The sequence below is a fragment of the Amphiprion ocellaris genome, chromosome 2 (assembly GCF_022539595.1).
Source record: "Amphiprion ocellaris isolate individual 3 ecotype Okinawa chromosome 2, ASM2253959v1, whole genome shotgun sequence".
Classification (NCBI taxonomy): domain Eukaryota; kingdom Metazoa; phylum Chordata; class Actinopteri; family Pomacentridae; genus Amphiprion; species Amphiprion ocellaris.
The window spans coordinates 21725578-21747422 of record NC_072767.1 but is presented as its reverse complement, the minus strand read 5'-3'; the positions used below and the strand labels follow the sequence as shown (position 1 = coordinate 21747422).

The following is a 21845-nucleotide window of genomic DNA, read 5'->3' as shown; positions in this document are numbered from 1 at the left end:
ATGAAGTGATTTCTGTGTTTTGTGCTTGTTGTTGGACTGTATCATTAGCACCCGCGTCAATCTACAGCTTAGCTTGTATATAAAAGATGGGCGTAATAATGGGTCTGAAAGTGCAGCTAATGTGATAGTCTTAAACCAGCATTCTTCCTAACAGCCAGCAGGGGGCGACTCATCTGGTTACACCAAGACGTCAGATTGTACAGAAGTCTGTAAGAAAATGACCATATTTCTCACTTTATTTGTTACCTCAGCAAACATGTTTCTCATGATTTTATAATCTTTACTGGTAGTGTCAAGTCTCCTTCAATACAGCATAATGTTCATTTTGTAAACTATGCCCCTATTTAGAGTAAACTACACAATAAAGCGGGGTATGCCTTAGGGCGAGGCTACCTTGTGATTGACAGGTTGCTATTATATCTCAATGCATAGTGCCTTTTCGATTTCTAGTCAGATCCACTGTTTGCTTGTTACGTGCAGTTGCAAAAGACCAAAATATTGACATCCATATTCAAAACAGTAGTTTACAAACCAATGAGTGGCATCACTGCAGCTTTGTCCATCTTTTTTATACAGTCTGTGGTCTACAGGCTGCCACAGACCCAGTCGCTCCAATCTGTGAGTTATATTTACAAACTTCTCCAATCCCAAAACAGTGAAGCCAATAAATGATTGCATGGTTTAATATGCCAAATGTAATGCACTACTGGGTCCACAGCTGGTTGTGGACTCCCCCAAGTGCTAATAGTACAGTCCAAACAAGTACAAAACAAAGAAATTAATCACTTATACTAATTTATTTTATACTATTTATTAGTGGTGGGACTCAATTAAAAAAATCTAATTAATTACAGGCTTTATAATTAATCACAATTAATTGCAGTTTTGTCAAATAGCAATATTTGACACAATAAGTGAAGTTTTTCAATTCAAATAAAATTGTGGTTGACAGTTGAATCAATGAATAGACATATACGTGTTTATAATTTAAAATTTATTTTAAAAAAAGAAAATGGGACATATAGAAAAAAGTGATTTTGATTACTTAAAGCCTGAATTTAGTTGTTTTTTCCACTGTATGGCACATAAAATCAGCATAAGTAGTTCATGGAGCTTCAGAAAGTTGAAAATCCAGAGATTCATTCTGTTTTCATCTTTTCTGGATTTGATAAATGGTGTCATTTTGATGGTTCTTTTTATAGGAATATCAATTTTTATTTATGTAATTTTTTTATAAACAAAAAGTTTATAGTTAAGTTATTAAAAGAGATATTTTTGTTGTTTAGGTTATTCCTCCTCCAAGGAGGCAGAGCCTCGACAGAGTAAAAACTTAAACCACAAAAATGTTTCATTTCTATTTATCTGCATTTTTCATCTGTGTGCTACATTCACAGATTACTGCAAATCTAAGTGCAATTAGAGCGATTTTATTCAACATTTTAAGACTTTCTGTAAACTCAAGCACTGTCTAGAAAAGTGGTCTATTATGGGATGGCTTCACCGTTAGCCGTTAGCATAACTCGTAGCTAACGTTAGCTCTGGTGCTAACAGCAACATGTTTTACATTGAGGTGATACCGTCGGCTTGAAGTGATGCAGTGATCAGAAAACTCTTTGTTGTACAATTTGCACACAACCAGGATTTATCCAAGCTGCCATCAGGAAGATTTTTAAAAGGAAACTTTCTGTCCAACAAGCTCAATCTCGTCTTCCTTCACTGTTCACCAGTGCCTGACTTCACTCAGTACTTCCTGTGCTTCTTCTTCATGGCTACAAACAGACTTTAGGTTCATTATTGCCACCTACTGGGCTGGAGTGTTCATCAGCGTTACCGGTGTGCCAGAAATGAGGGGACTGAGGAGGGTGCAATTAATTGCGTTATTATTTTTAATTTTAATTATTTTAGCTGTAATTAATTAATCGAAATTAAAGAAATTAAGTTAAAGTCCCAGCGCTACTATTTATGTTAACTTAGGGGCTGCACAGTAGCTCGGTGGTTAGCATTGTTGCCTTGCAGCTAGCTAGGTCCGGCCTGGACCTGGGATCTTTCTACATGGAGTTTGCATGTTCTCTCTGTGCATGTGTAGGTTTTCTCCGGGTTCTCCAGCTTTCTCCCACAGTCCAAAAACATGCTGAGGTTAGTTGGTGATTCTAAACTGTTCGTAGGTGTGAGTGTGATTGTTTGTCTCTATGTGTAGCCCTGTGATAGACTGGTGACTTGTCCAGGGGGGCCTCCGCCTTCACCTTAAGTCAACCTGGGATAGACTCCAGCCCCCCGGTGTATAAGCGGTGTATAGATAATGGATGAATACCTATTCTAGCTTATTTTTTTAAACTTTTGTTCAAAAATGTAATTGTGAAGCAACAACCCAAATGTGAACAATTTAAATTTAGGTTCACAGACAATTATCCATTTGTGAAATAATCATTTAAAAAAAAGGATCATGAAAGTTTCAAAGCTGTTTTTTATTTGAATCATTTTGATTGTGCCACGGACAGCTTCAGTGTATGAGTCAGCTGACAAGTTTGAAGCAGCTGCAGTGCAGAAATATCCACCACAAAATTCTTTAAATTGTGCTTTCATTACAAAGAAATTTAAAGGCTTCTTAAAATACTGGTGTTATTCTCTTATATTTTAAAAAAAAAGGGTTACTGACCAATCTGTTGAGTCAAATATTGGGCTTTAGTGAAAACATATTTCACATTATTCTCAAACTTTCCTTTACTCCGCTGTTCAGACGTACATTGGCCCTGTACTCATATCAGTTAACCCGTTCAAACAGATGCCTTATTTCACTGACAGAGAGATTGAACTCTACCAAGGAGCTGTGAGTAAAATTCTTCGAGTTTCTCACCAAGTTCACCAAGTGTGTGGCTCAGTAGCTGTTCCTGCTGCCTTTTACTGACGCTCTAACTTGAACTGACCACGTGTGACCCACTCTGCAGGCCCAGTATGAAAATCCTCCCCACATCTACGCTCTGACTGATAACATGTACAGAAACATGATGATCGATGGAGAGAATCAATGTGTCATCATCAGGTGTTTATGACTTTTCACACCTATTCTATGTGTCTGGTGTTTTACATGTGGTTTGTGTTTGTCCTGTGTGAGCTGCTGGTGTAAATTGTGGAATAACATGGGTGCTGTTTTCTGTTTTTTTTTTTATCGTGGTGTTGTGGTAGCGGTGAGAGCGGCGCAGGAAAGACAGTGGCAGCCAAATACATCATGGGTTACATTTCTAAAGTATCCGGAGGTGGATCAAAAGTGCAGGTAGAGACAGGATGCAGCAACTTATCTAAACGTTCAAAATGACTCAAGACACCTTTGAATTTCCTGCAGTGTGATGTGTAAGTATTCCTGTGTCTCACACTGTGTCACTGTGTGTTGCAGCATGTAAAAGACATCATCCTACAGTCAAATCCTCTGTTGGAAGCCTTTGGTAATGCCAAGACCGTCCGCAACAACAACTCCAGTCGTTTTGTAAGTGTCGTCTGTGCATTAAGACCTACTGTAGGTTCTGTCTATGAAATAAAATAAATGTCAACACCATGGCTGAACATTTCCATCTCAAAAATGCAGTGTATCAATGACCTCCTCAAAAACACAGCTTTTGGGGTTTTGTATGTAGCAAACCAAAGGAACCAGCCCTCTCAAATTGCCCTGCAGGACTTTTTGTATCCTCAGAATTGGTCTGAAATTCGGCCATGTGTAGACAGATCGAAAGGAAGCAACAGTGTAAAGTGAGATCTAAAACATTTTAAGTAGGAAAGAATTGTTTTCACTACACAAGATCTCTTAGAATTTGCACATTTGACACATAGATGACTGTGTAGCTGTTAAAACAGTGACTGGAGGAGGACTTTAAGAAATTTTCTCTGTTTCGCTCCTACTTTATATTCAATAAAGAGGATTTAACAAAACACTAAGTTAATTTGACAGCTGGAGCTTTACACTGTAGCTCATCAGTGAATATCTGATGCAGAAACTTGCAGTTTTATAGATTTTTTAGCTCTGCTAGCAGCATGACTACACATTCTGTACTTTTGTACAGAAATGACTGAACCTCTGCACAAAAATTCCTGCTTCAAAGAGGATGAATCCTGATGCCTCGGTTCTTGCGTTTACCTCAAGCACAGCCCTGAGGTTGACATTTGCTGTTTTCAGCGAAACAGCTGAATATGGATTGTAGTTGCTGTTGTATGGATTATTGTAAAACTTGGTGCAACCTGTCATATTAGAGCTGCAATAATTAATCCATTGTCAACTGTTAACACCCCCACAATTTTTTGAACTGTTAGGCGCCAACTATTTTGATCATTGATTAATTGGTTTGAATAATTTTTCAGAAAGAAAATGCTAATATACTAACTTGCTAACCAAAGACACTGAGGATTAAAACCAGTATACATCCAGTACATCAACATGTTATTATGCAAATCTTAGCATTTAGCTCAAAGCAGAGCCTTCCAGTGTCCAGTACAGCTGCAGACTTGCTGATTTCTGAATCATCGTGTCCATTTTCAGGTCTAGGAATGGAGACCAATCATGCTTATGTTCTCTAAAGAGATAAAGATACGAAGATCACCAAGAACATAAGTGTACATGGCATATTTACTCAGAAGCCAATCAGTCTTAAATGATTGTGTTACAGTGCAGCATGAGGCCTAATTCAGCTGTGGTGTGGGTTTGTTGCACATAAAAACACTACCTCTTGTTTCTCATCAGAGGGGTCCTGATGCTCTAATTTCACACCTATAAACCACATCAGCATGCATATTTGCAGCCTTTGCACAAGACATCATGGCATAAACTTGTAAAACTTCCTGTCAGCCTTTAAATGGTGGGACAATGCAGTTAGATGCATGCAGCTCATACAGATGTAGCAAACATGGAAGCTGTTTATCAGAGTAACTGCTGCATTGTTTTAACATCCTGAGAGCAATCTGACTCTCGCTTCTTCCACCTCTGCTTTGCTCTGTACTTTACATCTGCTGTGTTAACCGGATCTGACAGATTTACCTGCTCACAGCACCTGAGAGTTGACTTTGATCTTGCATCTAACAGGGGAAATACTTTGAGATTCAGTTCAGCAGAGGAGGAGAGCCAGATGGAGGCAAAATCTCAAACTTCCTGCTGGAGAAGTCAAGGGTGGTGAGCCAAAATGAGAGCGAGAGGAACTTCCATATTTACTATCAGGTCAGAGGCTGATGAGCTCCGTCACAGATCAGTGGAGGAGGCCATATGATATCTAACGTCTCCTGCACCTGCACTGTTGTCTTCCAGTTGATAGAGGGCGCCAACACTCAGCAGAAGGAGGGCCTGGGAATCATGACCCCAGACTACTACTACTACCTCAACCAGTCTGGGACGTACAAGGTGGATGGGACCAACGACAGCAAAGACTTCCAAGAGACAATGGTACTGACTGTAGAGACAAACAGCAGTTGTATGTTGTAATTTATCTATGTTTTATAGCTCCCAATAACAAGAAAAGCCTGAAAACATGACTGGATCAACCTGCTGTAGGACCCCGGGGCAGAACTTAGACATGAGATGATTTATGGTATCAGAAAAAAAGATTCATTGTTATAAAATGTAAATGGATTTTCTTTTTTTCCCTTGACTTTCTGTTTGTCTTTGTCACAAATTAATGGATGGATCCATTAATGCTCATAAATTGTGAGGCTGCACAGACTTCAGAGGCCACAAACTGAACACAATGTGAACCACAAGTGTCCTGTACTTCAATAATAAATGGTCCAAAATTTGAAGTGTGGTAAACTTAACCCAAAATAATTCAGGAGTCAGCTCATCTTAAAGAGCTTAGCTCTGTTCTGACACAGTGCCGCCAAGATTAAAAGATCATTTATCTTTATGAATTTAGTCAAATTTGTTGACACAACAGGCATGAGGAAGCCTTAGGGTGTGTGTGTTTATTCAGACAGAGAAGCATACATAACTGTAAGTCAGCTGCTCTCACAAAGTGTTTTTTTAAATTCTAATTGATACTCTGAGCTTTTTCAATGTTGTCTCTTGCAAAGAGGCAAATACCTCCTTCCGCTACACATTATAATAAAAGAAAATAAATAAAACAATACTAAAGTGAATTAAAAACTAAATTAAAACTGAATATCAAAGAAAATACAAACGAAAACTTAATGAGCAAACCCACTCTGGGAAGTAAATGAAGCAAACTGAACTGAACACAAAAATTAAAATTCGATTTAAAAAAACTAAAGTTAATGAAAAATACTAGCTATAATTACTTTGGTGTATGTGCTATATTCACCCTACGATGCTAGAAACTAAAAGACTGACAAAGTAAAAATATAGTACATTTTTTTTAAAAAAAGTCTAATTTGACAAACCAATATGTTTCTCTCGGGGCTGATTTCAGTTTCGCAATTAGCAATGAAGAGGACATAAAACCAGTATACTGAACAGGTACACATTTACAGTGAAACTGAAAATATTGGTTTCAAATTCAGAATTTAACACAAAATCCAACCCAAAACTTTGTTCAAATGCGTATGTCTGTTTATGCTTTGCATGTTTCTTTAAAAGAGAGCTTTTCACTATTTGTGATTTAGTCTTTTTAACAGATTATTACTAGATATGTAACTGATCAGACAGTGCTGTGGGCGGGGCTAATATCAAGACCTGAGGCAACTCTATCAGAGCCATACAATATATTTTTTCTAGAAATCATTTATAAGAAAATAACAATACTGATGATGACTATCAGAGCTGATAATTATTTAGGGCAATAATTAATCAAAGTGAAATATTTCCACTGAATCTGTTGGCTGATCTGTTACAAACCGCTGCGTCTCTGTTTGGTCTCCAGGAAGCCATGCAGGTGATCGGGATCCCAGGTGACATCCAGACTCAGGTGCTGCAGATCATCGCAGGCATCCTCCACCTGGGAAACATCAGCTTCATCGAGGCCGGCAACTACGGCCAGGTGGAGAGCACCGACCGTGAGTCAGACACACACTCACACACGTGCATCGGTGTTTCCATCGTGTCCCTCAAGAATACGAGCAAATTAGAGCAACACCATGACAAAACCAGTCCCTTAGCAGACGCGATGCTAATTGATAGAATCTACATACATCATTACTACCTTGTTTATCTTCTCGTCTCTGTTGTCGAGGGATTCCCTTCTCAGCAGATAATTGGTGTTTGCATTCAGAGTGGCAATTTCACCATCTCCCAGCTGCTGTCTAAGAGTACTCAATTTATTTTTCACATTCTTTGATTTACGGTGGAAATATACATTTTCAGGCATCCTGTGCTCTGAGTCTTCAAGCTAAACATGTCAGAATCTTCATTATGAGCTTATTTCTGACATATATATAATGTAATTATGTGCATTTAAAACACAACCATGCTTTTGTTTGCTCCAGTGCTCGCCTTCCCTGCCTACCTGCTGGGCATTGACCCCAACCGGCTGCAGGACAAGCTGACCAGCAGGAAGATGGATTCAAAGTGGGGAGGGAAGTCTGAGTCCATCAACGTCACCCTGAACCAGGAGCAGGCCACCTACACTCGAGACGCCCTGGCCAAAGCTCTCTATGCACGGCTCTTTGACTACCTGGTGGAGGTACTCACACTGTATAATGCAGCTGCAATAAAAACAGACGTTATAAAATTAAACATTCACCTTTTATCCCACTGAGATACAGTAGGTACACAATGTGTCTGTGTTTTATAGCTCCTCTCTGTCCTTTCCAGGCCATAAATAAAGCCATCCAGAAACCATATGAGGAATTCAGCATCGGGGTTCTTGACATTTACGGATTTGAGATATTCCAGGTTCGTCCTCTTACAGCTCACAGAAACATAACATTTATAGGCAGCCACTAAAATATCAAGTGGTTGTTTTACACACAGTACAGCAGGGTTTGTTTTACTGTGGCAATAATGTATCATTGACTGCACTGTGTTTTCTTCTGCAGAAAAATGGTTTTGAGCAGTTTTGCATCAACTTTGTCAATGAGAAACTGCAACAGATCTTTATTGAACTCACTCTGAAGGCCGAGCAGGTAACTACACCGCCTTTAGTGTCTTTGCAAATTGTCCTTTGTCTTTGGATTTGTTGAGTTTTTATTCACTCTGAATATGATTTAAAGGTTTGTCCTGAAACCATTTTGCATTAGTTTCATTTAAAATTTCAAATTTTCTCTCAGGAAGAGTACGTTCAGGAGGGCATCAAGTGGACGCCAATCGAGTACTTCAACAACAAGATCGTGTGCGACCTTATTGAAAATAAACTGGTAAGCTCTAATTGCATCACCATATAAACAAGAAAAGCACTTAGAGAGTGCAGTACTCACCAAGGCTGCTCAGTCGTATCATTTCTGACAGAAGAAATCTTTAATAAAAAATGACCTTGCATTGAGCACAGGTGTGTGTTATGCATGTGTACGTTATGTACGGATACCGAAACACGTGACGTCACTATGTAACGGAATTGATGGGACTCAGAAACACCCCCACAATATATTGAATCGTTCCTTGTATGATTTCCGACTGATAAGTCCGCAGCGGTCGATTTGTAATAGGATCATAATCATGTGATCGTCAGGCAGCTGCCATAATGTTCATTTGTTGTCATAGTTACAATGACACCGTGCAGCTATCTCGCAATGATACGGAAATCTTAAACAAATCCGTGGATCCAGACTATAAGTCGCATCACTGCCAAAATCTAATCACTTGGTCCTTGTGTCATTTCTGAACTCCCCCTGAAATTTCATCCAAATGCGAACAGACAGACAAATGTACGCTGATCGTCACATTACTCCACTGCGTTCCTTGACAGAGTAATTAATACAAGGTTTACACAAATGGTTTTCTAGAAGAAACAGGTGTGGTTCTCCAATGCAGATCTAGTTGGGCTTTATAATTAAAAAATGGTGTGTATTTCCCAAAACAGTAAATAAAAAACAACAGTCAAAAGATCAGAACAGGAAGAATCACCTAATGTGACCAAAACATAGACATACTATGAGGTGATTCTGCTGGTTTGAAGTCTGGAGTGCTGCTTTTCTTCCTGATTCAGACAAAGAGAGAAAATGTCAGCATCTTGTCCGTTAATCTCCTGCTTAACATCAAATGATCTCTTGTACTGTATATTTTCATTGTGTTTTTTATTCCTGCATACCTCAGTAAGTGTCCATGTAATTCCTAAAAAGGCCTCCTCTCCTTGCAGAACCCTCCCGGTATAATGAGCGTGCTGGATGATGTGTGTGCCACCATGCATGCCAAAGGAGAAGGTGCAGATGGTACTCTGCTGCAGAAACTTCAGGCTGCTGTGGGGACACATGAGCACTTCAACAGCTGGAACTCCGGCTTCGTCATACATCACTATGCAGGGAAGGTAGGAACAAAAAATCAGTCAGAACTAAGTCACCTGTAGAAGAAACACTGGCACATGTATTTTATATATTTATACCTGTAAGTCTTGATGACTGAAGATGTGTTGAAGTTTTAGTCACACCAAGAGGAACATTGCAACACTTACTCCTGACATGCTTGTGTTTGGCATTAACAAATTAAAACTCAGCTACATTTGAGCTCAGCAGTGTGCAGTTTTAATATCTGGTGTTTTCTCAGGTGTCGTATGATATCAACGGCTTCTGTGAGAGAAATCGTGATGTGCTCTTCCCTGACCTCATTGAGCTCATGCAAAGCAGTGAATTGTGAGTTTCCTTTGTCCATCTGATGGTTTCATTTTTGGCTTGTTTTATAAAGCAGGACGGTAAAAAAAAAAAAAAACTATTTGACTTTGCCTCCTTAGTGACTTCATCCGCAGCTTGTTCCCTGAAAACCTCAACACGGAAAAGAAAGGCAGGCCGACCACAGCAAGCTCCAAGATCAAGGTGAGAGCTTTTATCCTATATAACGCAGAAGAAAGAAAGACGCTTTAGGACGCTACAGCACATTATTCACACCGATGTTCCAACAGAGACAAGCTAATGATCTGGTGAACACGTTGATGAAGTGCACTCCTCACTATATCCGCTGCATCAAACCCAATGAGACCAAACGGCCAAAGGACTGGGAGGAGAGCAGGTCAGCATGCTCACTTTCACACATACACAGACATAAAACACGTCTGAGGGAACACTTCTGGATTAATGCCGTCTGTTTTCAGGGTGAGGCATCAGGTTGAATACCTGGGATTGCGGGAAAACATCCGTGTACGCAGGGCTGGGTTTGCATATCGCAGGCTCTTCAATAAGTTTCTCATGAGGTGAGTTTAATCCTTCATGTTTATTTTCTATTTATGCATCACACTTCAAAAACACTGTCTTCATGTGACTTTGTGTGCTTGTTGGTTCCAGGTATGCCATTCTGACGGCTGAGACATGGCCGAGCTGGAGGGGTCCAGAGCAGCAGGGGGTCCTTCACCTCCTCCGGTCAGTCAACATGGACAACGATCAGTACCAGATGGGACGCACCAAAGTCTTTGTCAAGAACCCCGAATCGGTACAGAGCCGTTTGTGTGTTCTCTAGTATATTTCTCTCTTTTTTCTTTTATATCTATATCAACCAGCGGTGAAATGTAACAAATTTTACAAATCGCAAACATGTGATGAGCTAATAAAACAGTAGATAAAATAATAGATAAAACTACAAATACGCAGAGGCTGGGCTATATAGACAAGTAACTAATTAAAGGAAAACTCTGAATGCTTGAGCCCTGCAGTGAGAGGATCTGCTGGGTCAGGAGGGTGTTTTGCTGGAATGGTTTGAGTCCAAGTCACTACAAATCAATGCAAAATTGTTGTGAGTGATCATCTTAATCCTATCATGAAACATTTCAGTCCTGAGGGGAGTGAGAGAGTGATTAGTGGTTCACTAAAAGGTTTGATGAAAATAATGTGAATTATATGCTATGGACCTCCCAGTGACCAGATCTCAACCCAACTCCTATGGGAGATTCTGGACTGACCCGACGTCCACAACCATCATTAAAACACCAAATGAGGGAACATGTTTTGTAAAAATGGTGCTTATCCCTCCAGTAGAGTGCTGAGACTTGTCAAGATGCGCTGAAGCTGTTCTGTTGGCACACCGTGGGCCGACACCTTATGAAGACGCTTTATGCCGTTTTTCCTTTAATTTATCACCAGTCTGTGCTCTGCATACAAGGTAGTAAAATGTGTTGTCCAGCCACATTTAAACTGAAAAATGTTAACAGCTCTTCCAAAGACACACATTCAAAGGTGGGGTGACAAATTCGACATCATAGAGGGGGGAACAATTAAAGCGCGTTTTTAGTCTCACAGTGGTTCGCATGAAGAGGAACAGAAAATAGTTGTAAAGATTTAAAAAGAGCTGAGGTAAAACTTCAAACCATTTCCCTTTTCCACTGTCTACACCGTGTATTTGATGAGTCCAGAAGGCTGTATTGTAAGAAACGCTGTTAGAATTAGTTTCAAGTTGACAACAGTGAAATGCTCCACATGAGTACATCAGCAATAATAAGCTATAAATAAAAAGTAAAATACTGTAAAACTCACGGATCTAATTTTATTTTTTGATACTTTAAGTACATTTTTGCAAATAATACCTTACAGAGAAATGTTAAACATGCAATAACACACATCCTGTAGGCGACTCAACCAGCAAAATGTCAGGAAAAGGTGAACTTCAAGATCTAAAAACTGAGTTGCTGTCATTCATGAAGATCGAAATGACTGAACTTTTTCAAAGAGAGGTGACAAAGGTGATTACGCACGAAATCGAGGGCATTAAAGCGGAGCTACAGTCAGTGAAAACCGAGATAGCTAACAGCACAGTAGCCCTTCGCATCGACATGGAGACAGTCAAAACTACGGTTGTAGAGATGGAGGGGGCGCTTTCTGTACACTCAGATGACATAACAACACTGCAAACCAAAGTCCAAACGCTGGAGAAAATCGTGGAGTCTCTGCGTGAGAAACATGTGGACTTGGAAGGGCGCAGTCGGAGATCAAACATCCGAATACTGAATGTGGCTGAGAGCTCCCCGTGTACGCCTGTTGCTGTATCCAAGCTAATCCGTGACGTGCTAAAGCTGGACAGGGATGTACTGGTGGACAGATCACACCGCTCCTTACAGGGGAAGAGAGCTGATGGCAAACCCAGACCGATCATAGCCAAACTGCACTACCCTCAAGACTGCGTCGACATCCTCCGCCGTGCACGAGAATCAGACCCACTGCAGCGCAACGGCTCGACCATCCTCATCTTCCCTGACTATCCACCAAGTGTCGCCCGCGCAAGGATGGCCTTTAACGACGTGAAAAAGTCGCTGCGAGGTCGAGAGGGAGTGCGCTATGGGCTCCTTTACCCAGCCCGGCTGCGCATCTCCCATGACGGCAAGGATATGATCTTCAACGACCCAGCTAAAGCCCAAGCGTATGTACGTGAAAAAATGTAAGGAGTGACTAGGCTTACTACAACAAACGGTAAAGCCTCGCACTACGCAAATAACACTATCTTTTTCAAACGATAATCTTGAACTGCTAAGCACAATGTTGTATATTGGAAAGTTAATTGTGTTGTTAAGTTAATAAGTGCTGAAGCAGGGTTTTCCTATATCCCTGAGTAAATTCAGGTAATTACATATTTTTATAGGATGTGTTACAGTAGTCAATCATAAAAAGACTAATGGACTAGGCCGCCAAAATATATATATATATATTTTTTTTTTTCTTTATTACTGTGCATTCTAAAAGACTTATCTTAATTCTAAATGCACATGGAGCCACCTGTAAAGCTAGAACTCTAAACAAACACATAGGCTATGCTAATGTGTGGATTTTTCTTTCAAGGGTTGTTCTATCACCATGTTCTTGCTGGTGATTTTGGGGGTTTAGCGCCTGTTGCACCAAAATTTGTTTTAAGATCATTGTTTGTACTTTCTAAGCTGATTATTATTGACCTCTCTGTGTTTTTTAACCCAACCAAATATTACTCTTGTCACTATGTGTCCCAGTCCACATGGCTAGATCACCGTTGAATACTCAGTCCGGCCTCTGCCAGGTAAACTTTGTTTGCTGGAATGTTAAATCTCTTAACAAGCCGGCAAAACGTAGGAGGGTGTTTTCCCACCTGGAGAGGATGAACGCTGACATTGTCTTTCTCCAAGAAACTCACCTAACTACACATGACCACTCAAAGCTTCGATGCAATTGGGTAGGACAATTTTTTCATTCGAACTTTCACTCCAAATCTAGGGGAACAGCTATACTCATTAAAAAGAACATCTCTTTCACCCTTGGTAATGTTGAAGCTGACTCTAACGGTCGGTACATAATTGTGGTGGGCAGGCTAAATAACACCCCTGTTGTCTTGGCAAACATTTATGCCCCTAACTGGGATGATAGTGCTTTTTTTACGAGACTATTTTCTCAAATACCAAATATTGATTCACATCACCTCATCCTGGGAGGCGATATCAACTGTGTCTTATCACCATCACAAGACCGCAGCTCATCTAAAACAGTACAACCAAATCGAACAGAGCAAACAGTTAATAAGCTTCTAAAAACCTATGGGATGAACGATGTTTGGAGATCTAAAAACCCAGGCCGAAGATGCTACTCTTTCTACTCGCCAGTACATAAGACTTTCTCCCGAATAGACTATTTTTTTATAGATAATACTTTGCTTCCACTTGTAAATAAATGTGAATATCACGCAATAGTAATATCAGACCATGCACCACTATCGATGATCCTGAACATGCCCTCAAACATCAAATACCGACCGTGGAGATTTAACACTCTTCTGCTTTCTGATGCAGAATTTGTCAAATTTATATCAAAGGAAATAGATGAGTATTTGGTGCGAAATAGAACTCCAGACATATCGTCTGGATTAATCTGGGAATCACTAAAGGCATATCTTAGAGGCCAAATCATAGCTTATAATGTCAGAATAAAAAAAGCTCAACATGAACGCCTCAGAAAGATTGAAAGTGATATTTTAAGACTGGACAATGCCTTGGCTTGCTCTTTTTCATCTGAAATATTTAAAGAACGCCTGGCTCTTCAAACTGAATTTAACTTAATAACCACAAAACATGCAGAAAACCTCTTAAATAAATCCAAACATAAAGTATATGAACATGGGGAGAAAATTGGGAAAATCCTGGCCCATCAACTACGACAACAACAGGCTGATCAGTCAATTCTTGAAATTAATAATGAACAAGGTGAGAAACTAACAGATCCTATAGACATAAATAACGAGTTCAGTAAATATTACTCGGAACTATATACCTCTGAATCGTGTGGTAATGAAAAACAATTTGAGACCTTTTTCACAAAATTTACCCTTCCAACTATTAGTGAGCAATCGGCAGTAGATGTAGAAAGACCACTGTCTGAACAAGAAATTATGAAAGCTATTGCCTCCATGCAGAGTGGAAAGGCTCCCGGGCCTGACGGCTTCCCAACCGAATTTTTTAAAACATTTTCTAAAGAGCTGTCCCCTATTTTACTTTCTGTTTATGATGAATCATCTCGATCTGGTGTCTTTCCAGAAACAATGAGGCAGGCGGTCATATCTTTAATTCATAAAAAGGGCAAAAGTAAATTGAAATGTAGCTCATATCGACCAATTTCATTGTTAAATGTAGACAATAAAATATTTGCCAAAATTTTAGCAACCCGCTTAGAGCTAATTGTCCCTTCAATAGTATCCAATGACCAAACAGGATTTATCAAAAACCGATATTCATTTTATAACATCCGCAGGCTTTTGGATATCCTGCATAGTCCCACTCCACCAGATACAGCAGAAGTGGTCTTGTCACTTGATGCTGAGAAAGCGTTCGATCGTGTGGAGTGGGACTACCTTTTCTATACTCTTAGAAGGTTCGGTTTTGGTGTAAAGTTTATATCTTGGATCCGTATGATATACTCCGCCCCTCTAGCTGCAGTCCGTACAAACCATAATCGGTCAAATTTTTTCAAACTAGAACGGGGCACACGGCAAGGGTGCCCATTATCCCCTCTATTATTTTCATTGGTAATGGAGCCCCTAGCAACTGCAATACGTAACGAACCTTCCATTAAAGGCATCCAAAGGGGGGACTCAGAGCACAAAACCTCGCTGTATGCTGACGACACCCTCCTGTATATATCGGACCCACTCCGGAGCCTTCCTAAACTATCCGATGTTCTTGAGAGCTTCGGAAGGATATCAGGCTATAAGGTAAACATGCAAAAGAGTGAGCTAATGCCTATAAACTCTGTGGCTAAACAAATCATGCCGAGCCAATTCCCATTCAAAATAAGTCAAGATAAATTTAAATACTTAGGTGTATGGATAACAAAAAACTACAAGCACATGTACAAAACAAACTTTATCCCATTATTAGACTCCATGAAACAGGACCTCGAACGATGGAACACACTCCCATTATCATTGGGAGGTAGAATAAATATTGTTAAAATGAATATCTTACCTAAATTTTTGTACATTTTTCAATGCGTACCTATATTTTTAACAAATGCCTTTTTCTCCCTTATTGACAAATCTATATCTTCATTCATATGGAATGGGAAAACTGCACGCATCTCTAAAAGTGTGTTACAGAGGCATAGAGAGCAAGGGGGTTTTTCACTCCCAAATTTCCAATTCTATTATTGGGCATCCAACATCCGAGCAATGCTATTTTGGTGCTCCCCCTGTTGCAGCCCTGAATGGTTAAAACTGGAAAATATGTCGTGCAGTCTTACCTCCCTTCACTCCTTGATGACTTCAGAACTACCTCTGTCTCAACCGATGTGCAAATTCTCTGCAAACCCAATTGTCAAACACTCATTCAAGATATGGTGTCAATTCAGAAGGCGTTTTGCTTTAAATGATATGTCAATCAATGGTCCTATTGCACATAACCATATGTTTGCTCCTTCCATGATAGACGATTGCTTCTCAACCTGGGCTACGCGTGGCCCAAGGACACTGAAAGACTTGTTTATTGATGGACAGTATGCCTCGTTTCAACAACTAAAAACAAAATTTGAAATCCCTAACTCTCAATTCTTCAGGTATCTTCAATTACGCAGCTATATGTCAACCACGCTCAATCACTTCCCATCACGGCCCCCCGACTCTCTTCTTGAAACAATGTTAAATATAAACCCGCTTTCTAAGGGTGTCATTGGGAAAATATATACTTCTATCATTTCTTACAATGTACAGCCACTTGCACATACCAGAAGAAAATGGGAAGAAGAGCTTGAAATTGTAATATCTGAGGATGAGTGGCAATCTGCAGTGAATAATATATACTCATCTTCAATTTGCCTAAGACACAAGGTAATTCAACTTAAAATTGTTCATAGATTGCATTGGTCAAAAGTTAAACTAGCAAAATTCAAACCGGATATAGACCTAAATTGTGACCGCTGTGAAATTGAGCAAGCATCATTATCACACATGTTCTGGTTTTGCTCAAAATTGGCACCCCTCTGGCAATCAATTTTCAAATTCCTCTCTAGCGCATTAAAGATCAATATTGAACCAGAGGCCAAAATTGTAATATTCGGCATTATGCCTGAATCTACCAACTCAAATAAAAAACAAAAGGAAGTAATAGCCTTTACTACGCTAATTGCCCGCAGGCTCATTCTCCTTAATTGGAAAGAAAAACATCCACCATCTTTTAGAATGTGGCTCACCGATTTCCTACACCATCTAGCCTTGGAAAAAATAAGAAATTCCGTCAGAGGGAACACTGAAAAATTCTTCAAAATCTGGCGTCCTATTTTGGACCAGATCCAAGAAGTGGATCCGTCACTCATTACAGAAGAGTAAATAATAAACTATTTACTTTCACACGTTAATCAACAGCAGAGAGATAAGAGACATTGTATTATTATTATTATTTTTTTTTATTTTTTTTTTTTTTTTTTTTTTTTTTTTTTTTTTTTTTTTTTATTATTATTATTATTATTTGTATTTTATAATATATATATATATGTATTTTATTTTTTGACTGGTGCAACAGTGTGGGGGGGGAGGGATTTGGGGTTATGTTAAAAGAAAAAAAAAAAAAAAAAAAAAAAACGGAATTGTATTGTACTATTTTTCTGTCATACTGAATCTTCAATAAAAACACATTGAACAAAAAACATGCAATAACAAATATGTGCTGATATATTAAGGAACCCAACTTAACAGACAGAAATGCTAATGATCCGTCTAAATTCCCTTTTCTGTGTTCTTTTCAGCTGTTTCTGCTTGAGGAGATGAGAGAGAGGAAGTTTGACACGTTCGCCAGGATCATTCAGAAGTCCTGGAGAAGATACATCGCCAGGAAGAAGTACGAGCAGATGAGGGAAGAGGGTGAGTTACAAAAGCAACCACTCTTCAGACAGTTCCCATCAAAATCCCACATTTTGAGTTTTGATTCTAAACGTTCGTCCTTCCTGGTGACTCTCAGCGTCAGACATCCTGTACAACTCCAAGGAGCGGAGAAAGAACAGCATCAACAGGAACTTTGTGGGAGATTATCTGGGTCTGGAGCAGAGGCCTGAGCTGCGACAGTTCCTGGCCAAGAGGGAGCGCGTTGACTTCGCTGATTCGGTCAACAAGTTTGACCGCAGGTTCAAGGTGAGAAGCTTCATGAGGCATTGTGCTTTTGTTCTTTAACCCTCCTGTTGTCCTCATTTACGGCCACCAAAAGATATTGTTTCCTTGTCTGAAAAAAATCCCCCCCCCCCCCCCCCCCCAAAAAAAAAAAAAAAAATTTTCCCCAAATTTCTGAAAATTTGCAAAAACTTCCGGAAGAAAATTCCAATAATTCCTTAAAAGTTTCCCTTAAAAGTTTTATTTTTTTAAAAAATCCCCCAAATTTGGCAAGAAATTTCTTGTAAATATTTTCAAAAAATGAGTAAAAGTCTTCCAAAAAATCCAAAAAAATATCTAAATGATTCAGAATATATCAGTAAAATTTATAATATTTTCTGTAGGAACATTCACATAAAAATTCAACCAAAATCCAGCGAAATTTGCTGGATTTTGGTTGATTTTTTGTTAATGTTCTTAAGAAACATTTTTAACATTTCTTTTTTTCCACCAAAAAAATGTTCAAAGATTTCCCAAAAATGTTGAAAATGTGGATGTCAGAAGTTTCACCATGATTTTTTTTTCTCTCCACATTTTCAAACTTTAAAACGGGTCAATTTTGACCCGCAGGACGACACGAGGGTTAAAGAATGAAGGAAATGATTTTGTCTAATTACTTTTTGATCAATAAGTCATGTATCATAGATTCATCTCAGTCTTTCACCTTTAAAGCAGCGATGACTCACACAAAAATGCCCTCTTCCCCAAAGTCACACATACGTCTTCTCCTTTCTGGCATTACATACAGTTCTCACTTCTTTTTTCCCCATAACTCAGTCCATCAAGAGGGATCTGATCCTGACTCCCAAAGGCATCTATCTGATCGGTCGGGAAAAGGTGAAGAAGGGCCCCGAGAAAGGCCTGATAAAGGAGGTGCTGAAACGAAAACTGGAGTTTAGCAGCATCGGCGGCGTCTCTCTCAGGTGGGTTTCTCGTAACATTTGTGGTTTAAACTGTGGTGAAAAATACAAGAACTAGCGTGTTACTGTGCTTGTCATTAACCGCTGCATGAGAAGCATCTGGTGCAACAAGAGTAAATATAGCAAATGAACATATTGCACTGAACTGTGAATTCACAGAATCTTATTTGTGTTGCTTCACCCGCTAAAAACCTGACATTTTTACGGCCACTTCCACAAACACGACAGCGACATCATTAAGGCGAACAGTGACACGCTTTACTCACTCATTTTCATGACATTTTAATTCAGCACTAACTAGATAAACCAAACCCTGAGACAAAAGGCCATTCTTGAATCAGAGTAGTTTTTTGAAGATAAATAAATGTAAATGAGTACTGCACACTGAAATGATTCATCACCACTACTGCTATTGCTACTATAAGCACTTCCACTTGTTATATCCTGTGCAAAGCTTATTGCTGCTATTAATACTTACTTATTAATACCATACAAACTGTTAAAATTTAAGCCGCTCAGTCCCAGCCTGTTTGTTTTCGATCTCTTATCAGCACTGTCTGGCCAGGCCTTTTGTCACATGTCAGATATTTATGGATTGTTCACAGCGCAGCAAAATAGACTCTACATTTCTCACATAGTTTGTGTTTTGAGACTAAAGGGAGCAAATATTGAATTTTCCTCCTTCTGACCTCATTAGTCACCTCACAACATCTGCATATTTATGTTGGGACCTTTGGAGAATCACTGAAGTGTTTAACTGTATATAAGGTAGTTAAAACTCGCTCCTCTTTGAGCAACAACAATAATAAAACACAGCTTACACGTTGATATGTCACAATACATTGTCATTCACTATAAAATATGTCAACTTTTCAGCAACACAAATGCTTTAATATATAAGGATGAGTGAACTCTTACATGTATGTGATCGACCAGCTTAGTGCCCTGCAGAGCGACCTAAAGTTGTGTCGTTTTGTGTCTCGTTTTTCTCATTTGATTTCTCGTTTTTGTCGTTTTGTGTCTGCCTCATGTTGCTTCCTGTCTCTTTAGGACAATTTGGTCTCCTTTCTGTTGTTTTGTGTCTCGTTTTGTATTATTTGTGTCTCATCTATGTGATTTCATGTTTCTTTGGATCAGTTTTGTTTCTGTAGTTTTGTGTGTGTTTTTTGTCATGTTATGTTGCAAGTCTCATTTGTGCTGTTTTGTCTCATTATGTATTTTTTTTTTCTCATTTTGTGTCTCGTTTGTATCTTTTTTCCATTTTATGTCTCATTTTTGTTTGTTTTGTCTAATTTAGTGTCTTGTGTTGTCATTTTTTGTTCAGTTCATACTGTCAGTTTTTTCAGCAGCCTGCATTGCAGTCAGTCCTGATTTTACAGTTTTTAAATGTATTTTGTGAAAACAAAACACTACCATTAGAATTTGGCTTTATGTTTTAAATTAATTAATTACAGTGCACATGCAGTATGTAAAACAATGTAGTATTTTCACACTTTGTCATTGTTCGTTTGAGGTCTTTAAGCTGAAATGCCAACTTTTTCCAGAACTGCATTTTCAACTTGAGCTTGTGTCAGTGTTTCAATTCCAAGTCCCGCTTCCTTTTTCTTTTTTTAATCTTGGGTCAGAAGGGGTTAACGATTAGCTTTTTTTCTTTAGTACGAGACAGGACGATTTCTTCATCCTGCACGAGGCGCAGTATGACAGTCTGCTGGAGTCCAACTTTAAGACAGAGTTCCTCAGTTTGTTCTCTAAACGCTATGAGGAAGTGACCAAGAGAAAACTGACAATCTCCTTCACTGACAGGTAAAAGAACACACACTTTATTGGTGTAAGGAACCACACGCCCACAGACCGCTAACACACTTTCTCCCACTCAGACTGGAGTTCAGGGTGAAGAAGGAGGGCTGGGGTGGCGGAGGCTCCAGGGTGGTGGTGTTCCAGAGGGGCCAAGGAGACCTGGCCCAGCTCAAACCTGGAGGGAAGACCCTCTCCATCACTATAGGAGACGGTCTCCCCAAGTCCTCCAGTAGGTTTAAAGAAATAGTGACAACCTTGAAATGCAGAAGAGCAATGCAAAGCGAATTTATGCACAAATTTAAAGACAAAAGCGCAAAGATCAAGAGACCAGAATCCATAAGTCGCAAATAAAAAGTGATCAAAGACAGTTTTCTGATATTGTAAATGTACATTTATTTCAGAGCCAACTAGGAAGTCTGTTCCACAGTCTCATGGTAGAGGAAGAAATCATGTATCCAGCAGAGGTAAGTCACTGCTTTTATCATTGCCATATACAGTGCATTATCTACAGTTGTGGGCAAAAGTTTACATACACTTCAAAATCATGTGTATCATAGCAGTCTTGAGTTTCCAATGATTCCTACAGATCTTAATTTTCGATAATGGAATGATTGAATCACGTACATCTTTTTCACCAAAAAAACAGTAATGCATTTTGGTTCTTTCATAGATTTATTATAGGTCTTCTGGAAATATGAAAAAATCTTCGTAATGCATAAATTATAATGCAAAGTTGTGTTAATCATGTTGTGTTAGTGGCATGGCCTCTTAACTTCTCATGAGTGATTACATTTGACTACAACTGCAGACTCCTCTGAGCCAATTAAATAGGGCCCATTGGATCCACTCATTAGACTCAGCCACAACACTATAATGGAGTGTATTTTATTGTTGTGAAGCACTTTGGGCTTTTTAGTTGTAAATGTGCTATATAAATAAAGTTGACATTGACATTGACAAGTCTGAATAGTTCAGTAGAGATCTGAAGAAGTAAATAATTTCCTTAAACAAGTCAAGAAAGTCATCTGGGGCTATTTCAATCCTCGTTTCAGATCCCAAAATCATTTTAAGTTTAAAGTGCACGGTACAGTTGTGTCACTGCCACACCAGTCAAGCATGGTGGTGGTAGTATTATGCTCTGGGGCTCCTCAATGCAGTTGGGTGTTCCAACACGACAGTGACCCCAAGCACACATCAAAAGTGGTAAAGAAATGGCTAAATCACTCTAGAATTAAGATTTTTGTTACCTTTTTTGTACAATGGTCTATATACTACCAGAAACCTTTAGATTTGATAACTGATTCCCACGAGAGCAAACTAATGAAATACATTTACTAGATCTATATTGAAGGACTTATTTGTAAAGTATTGCAGCACTTGCACTCTATGCTGCTTTAAACTTTACTTTTCTATATTTCAAAGGCAAATGTTCTCCTTTTTACTCCACTGCATTTATTTGATACCTGTAGTTACTGATTTCTTTGAAG

At 39.1% G+C, this 21845-nt stretch overlaps 1 protein-coding gene across 1 annotated transcript in view; it reads left to right on the top strand.

Annotated features, from left to right (window-relative positions):
• Positions 1 to 21845, top strand: part of myo1f (myosin IF) — a 32430-nt gene that overhangs the window by 7945 nt on the left and 2640 nt on the right. Inside the window, exons 4-26 of the mRNA XM_023287811.3 lie at positions 2738 to 2827; positions 2946 to 3040; positions 3184 to 3271; positions 3392 to 3481; positions 5066 to 5197; positions 5285 to 5419; positions 6849 to 6981; positions 7411 to 7607; positions 7739 to 7819; positions 7963 to 8049; positions 8194 to 8280; positions 9219 to 9386; positions 9623 to 9708; positions 9807 to 9888; positions 9975 to 10081; positions 10164 to 10262; positions 10354 to 10498; positions 17245 to 17359; positions 17457 to 17626; positions 18419 to 18564; positions 20218 to 20364; positions 20439 to 20587; positions 20760 to 20822. Of these exons, the coding sequence (XP_023143579.1) occupies positions 2738 to 2827; positions 2946 to 3040; positions 3184 to 3271; positions 3392 to 3481; positions 5066 to 5197; positions 5285 to 5419; positions 6849 to 6981; positions 7411 to 7607; positions 7739 to 7819; positions 7963 to 8049; positions 8194 to 8280; positions 9219 to 9386; positions 9623 to 9708; positions 9807 to 9888; positions 9975 to 10081; positions 10164 to 10262; positions 10354 to 10498; positions 17245 to 17359; positions 17457 to 17626; positions 18419 to 18564; positions 20218 to 20364; positions 20439 to 20587; positions 20760 to 20822 (2692 nt within the window). The remainder of the gene's footprint in view (positions 1 to 2737; positions 2828 to 2945; positions 3041 to 3183; positions 3272 to 3391; positions 3482 to 5065; positions 5198 to 5284; positions 5420 to 6848; positions 6982 to 7410; positions 7608 to 7738; positions 7820 to 7962; positions 8050 to 8193; positions 8281 to 9218; positions 9387 to 9622; positions 9709 to 9806; positions 9889 to 9974; positions 10082 to 10163; positions 10263 to 10353; positions 10499 to 17244; positions 17360 to 17456; positions 17627 to 18418; positions 18565 to 20217; positions 20365 to 20438; positions 20588 to 20759; positions 20823 to 21845) is intronic.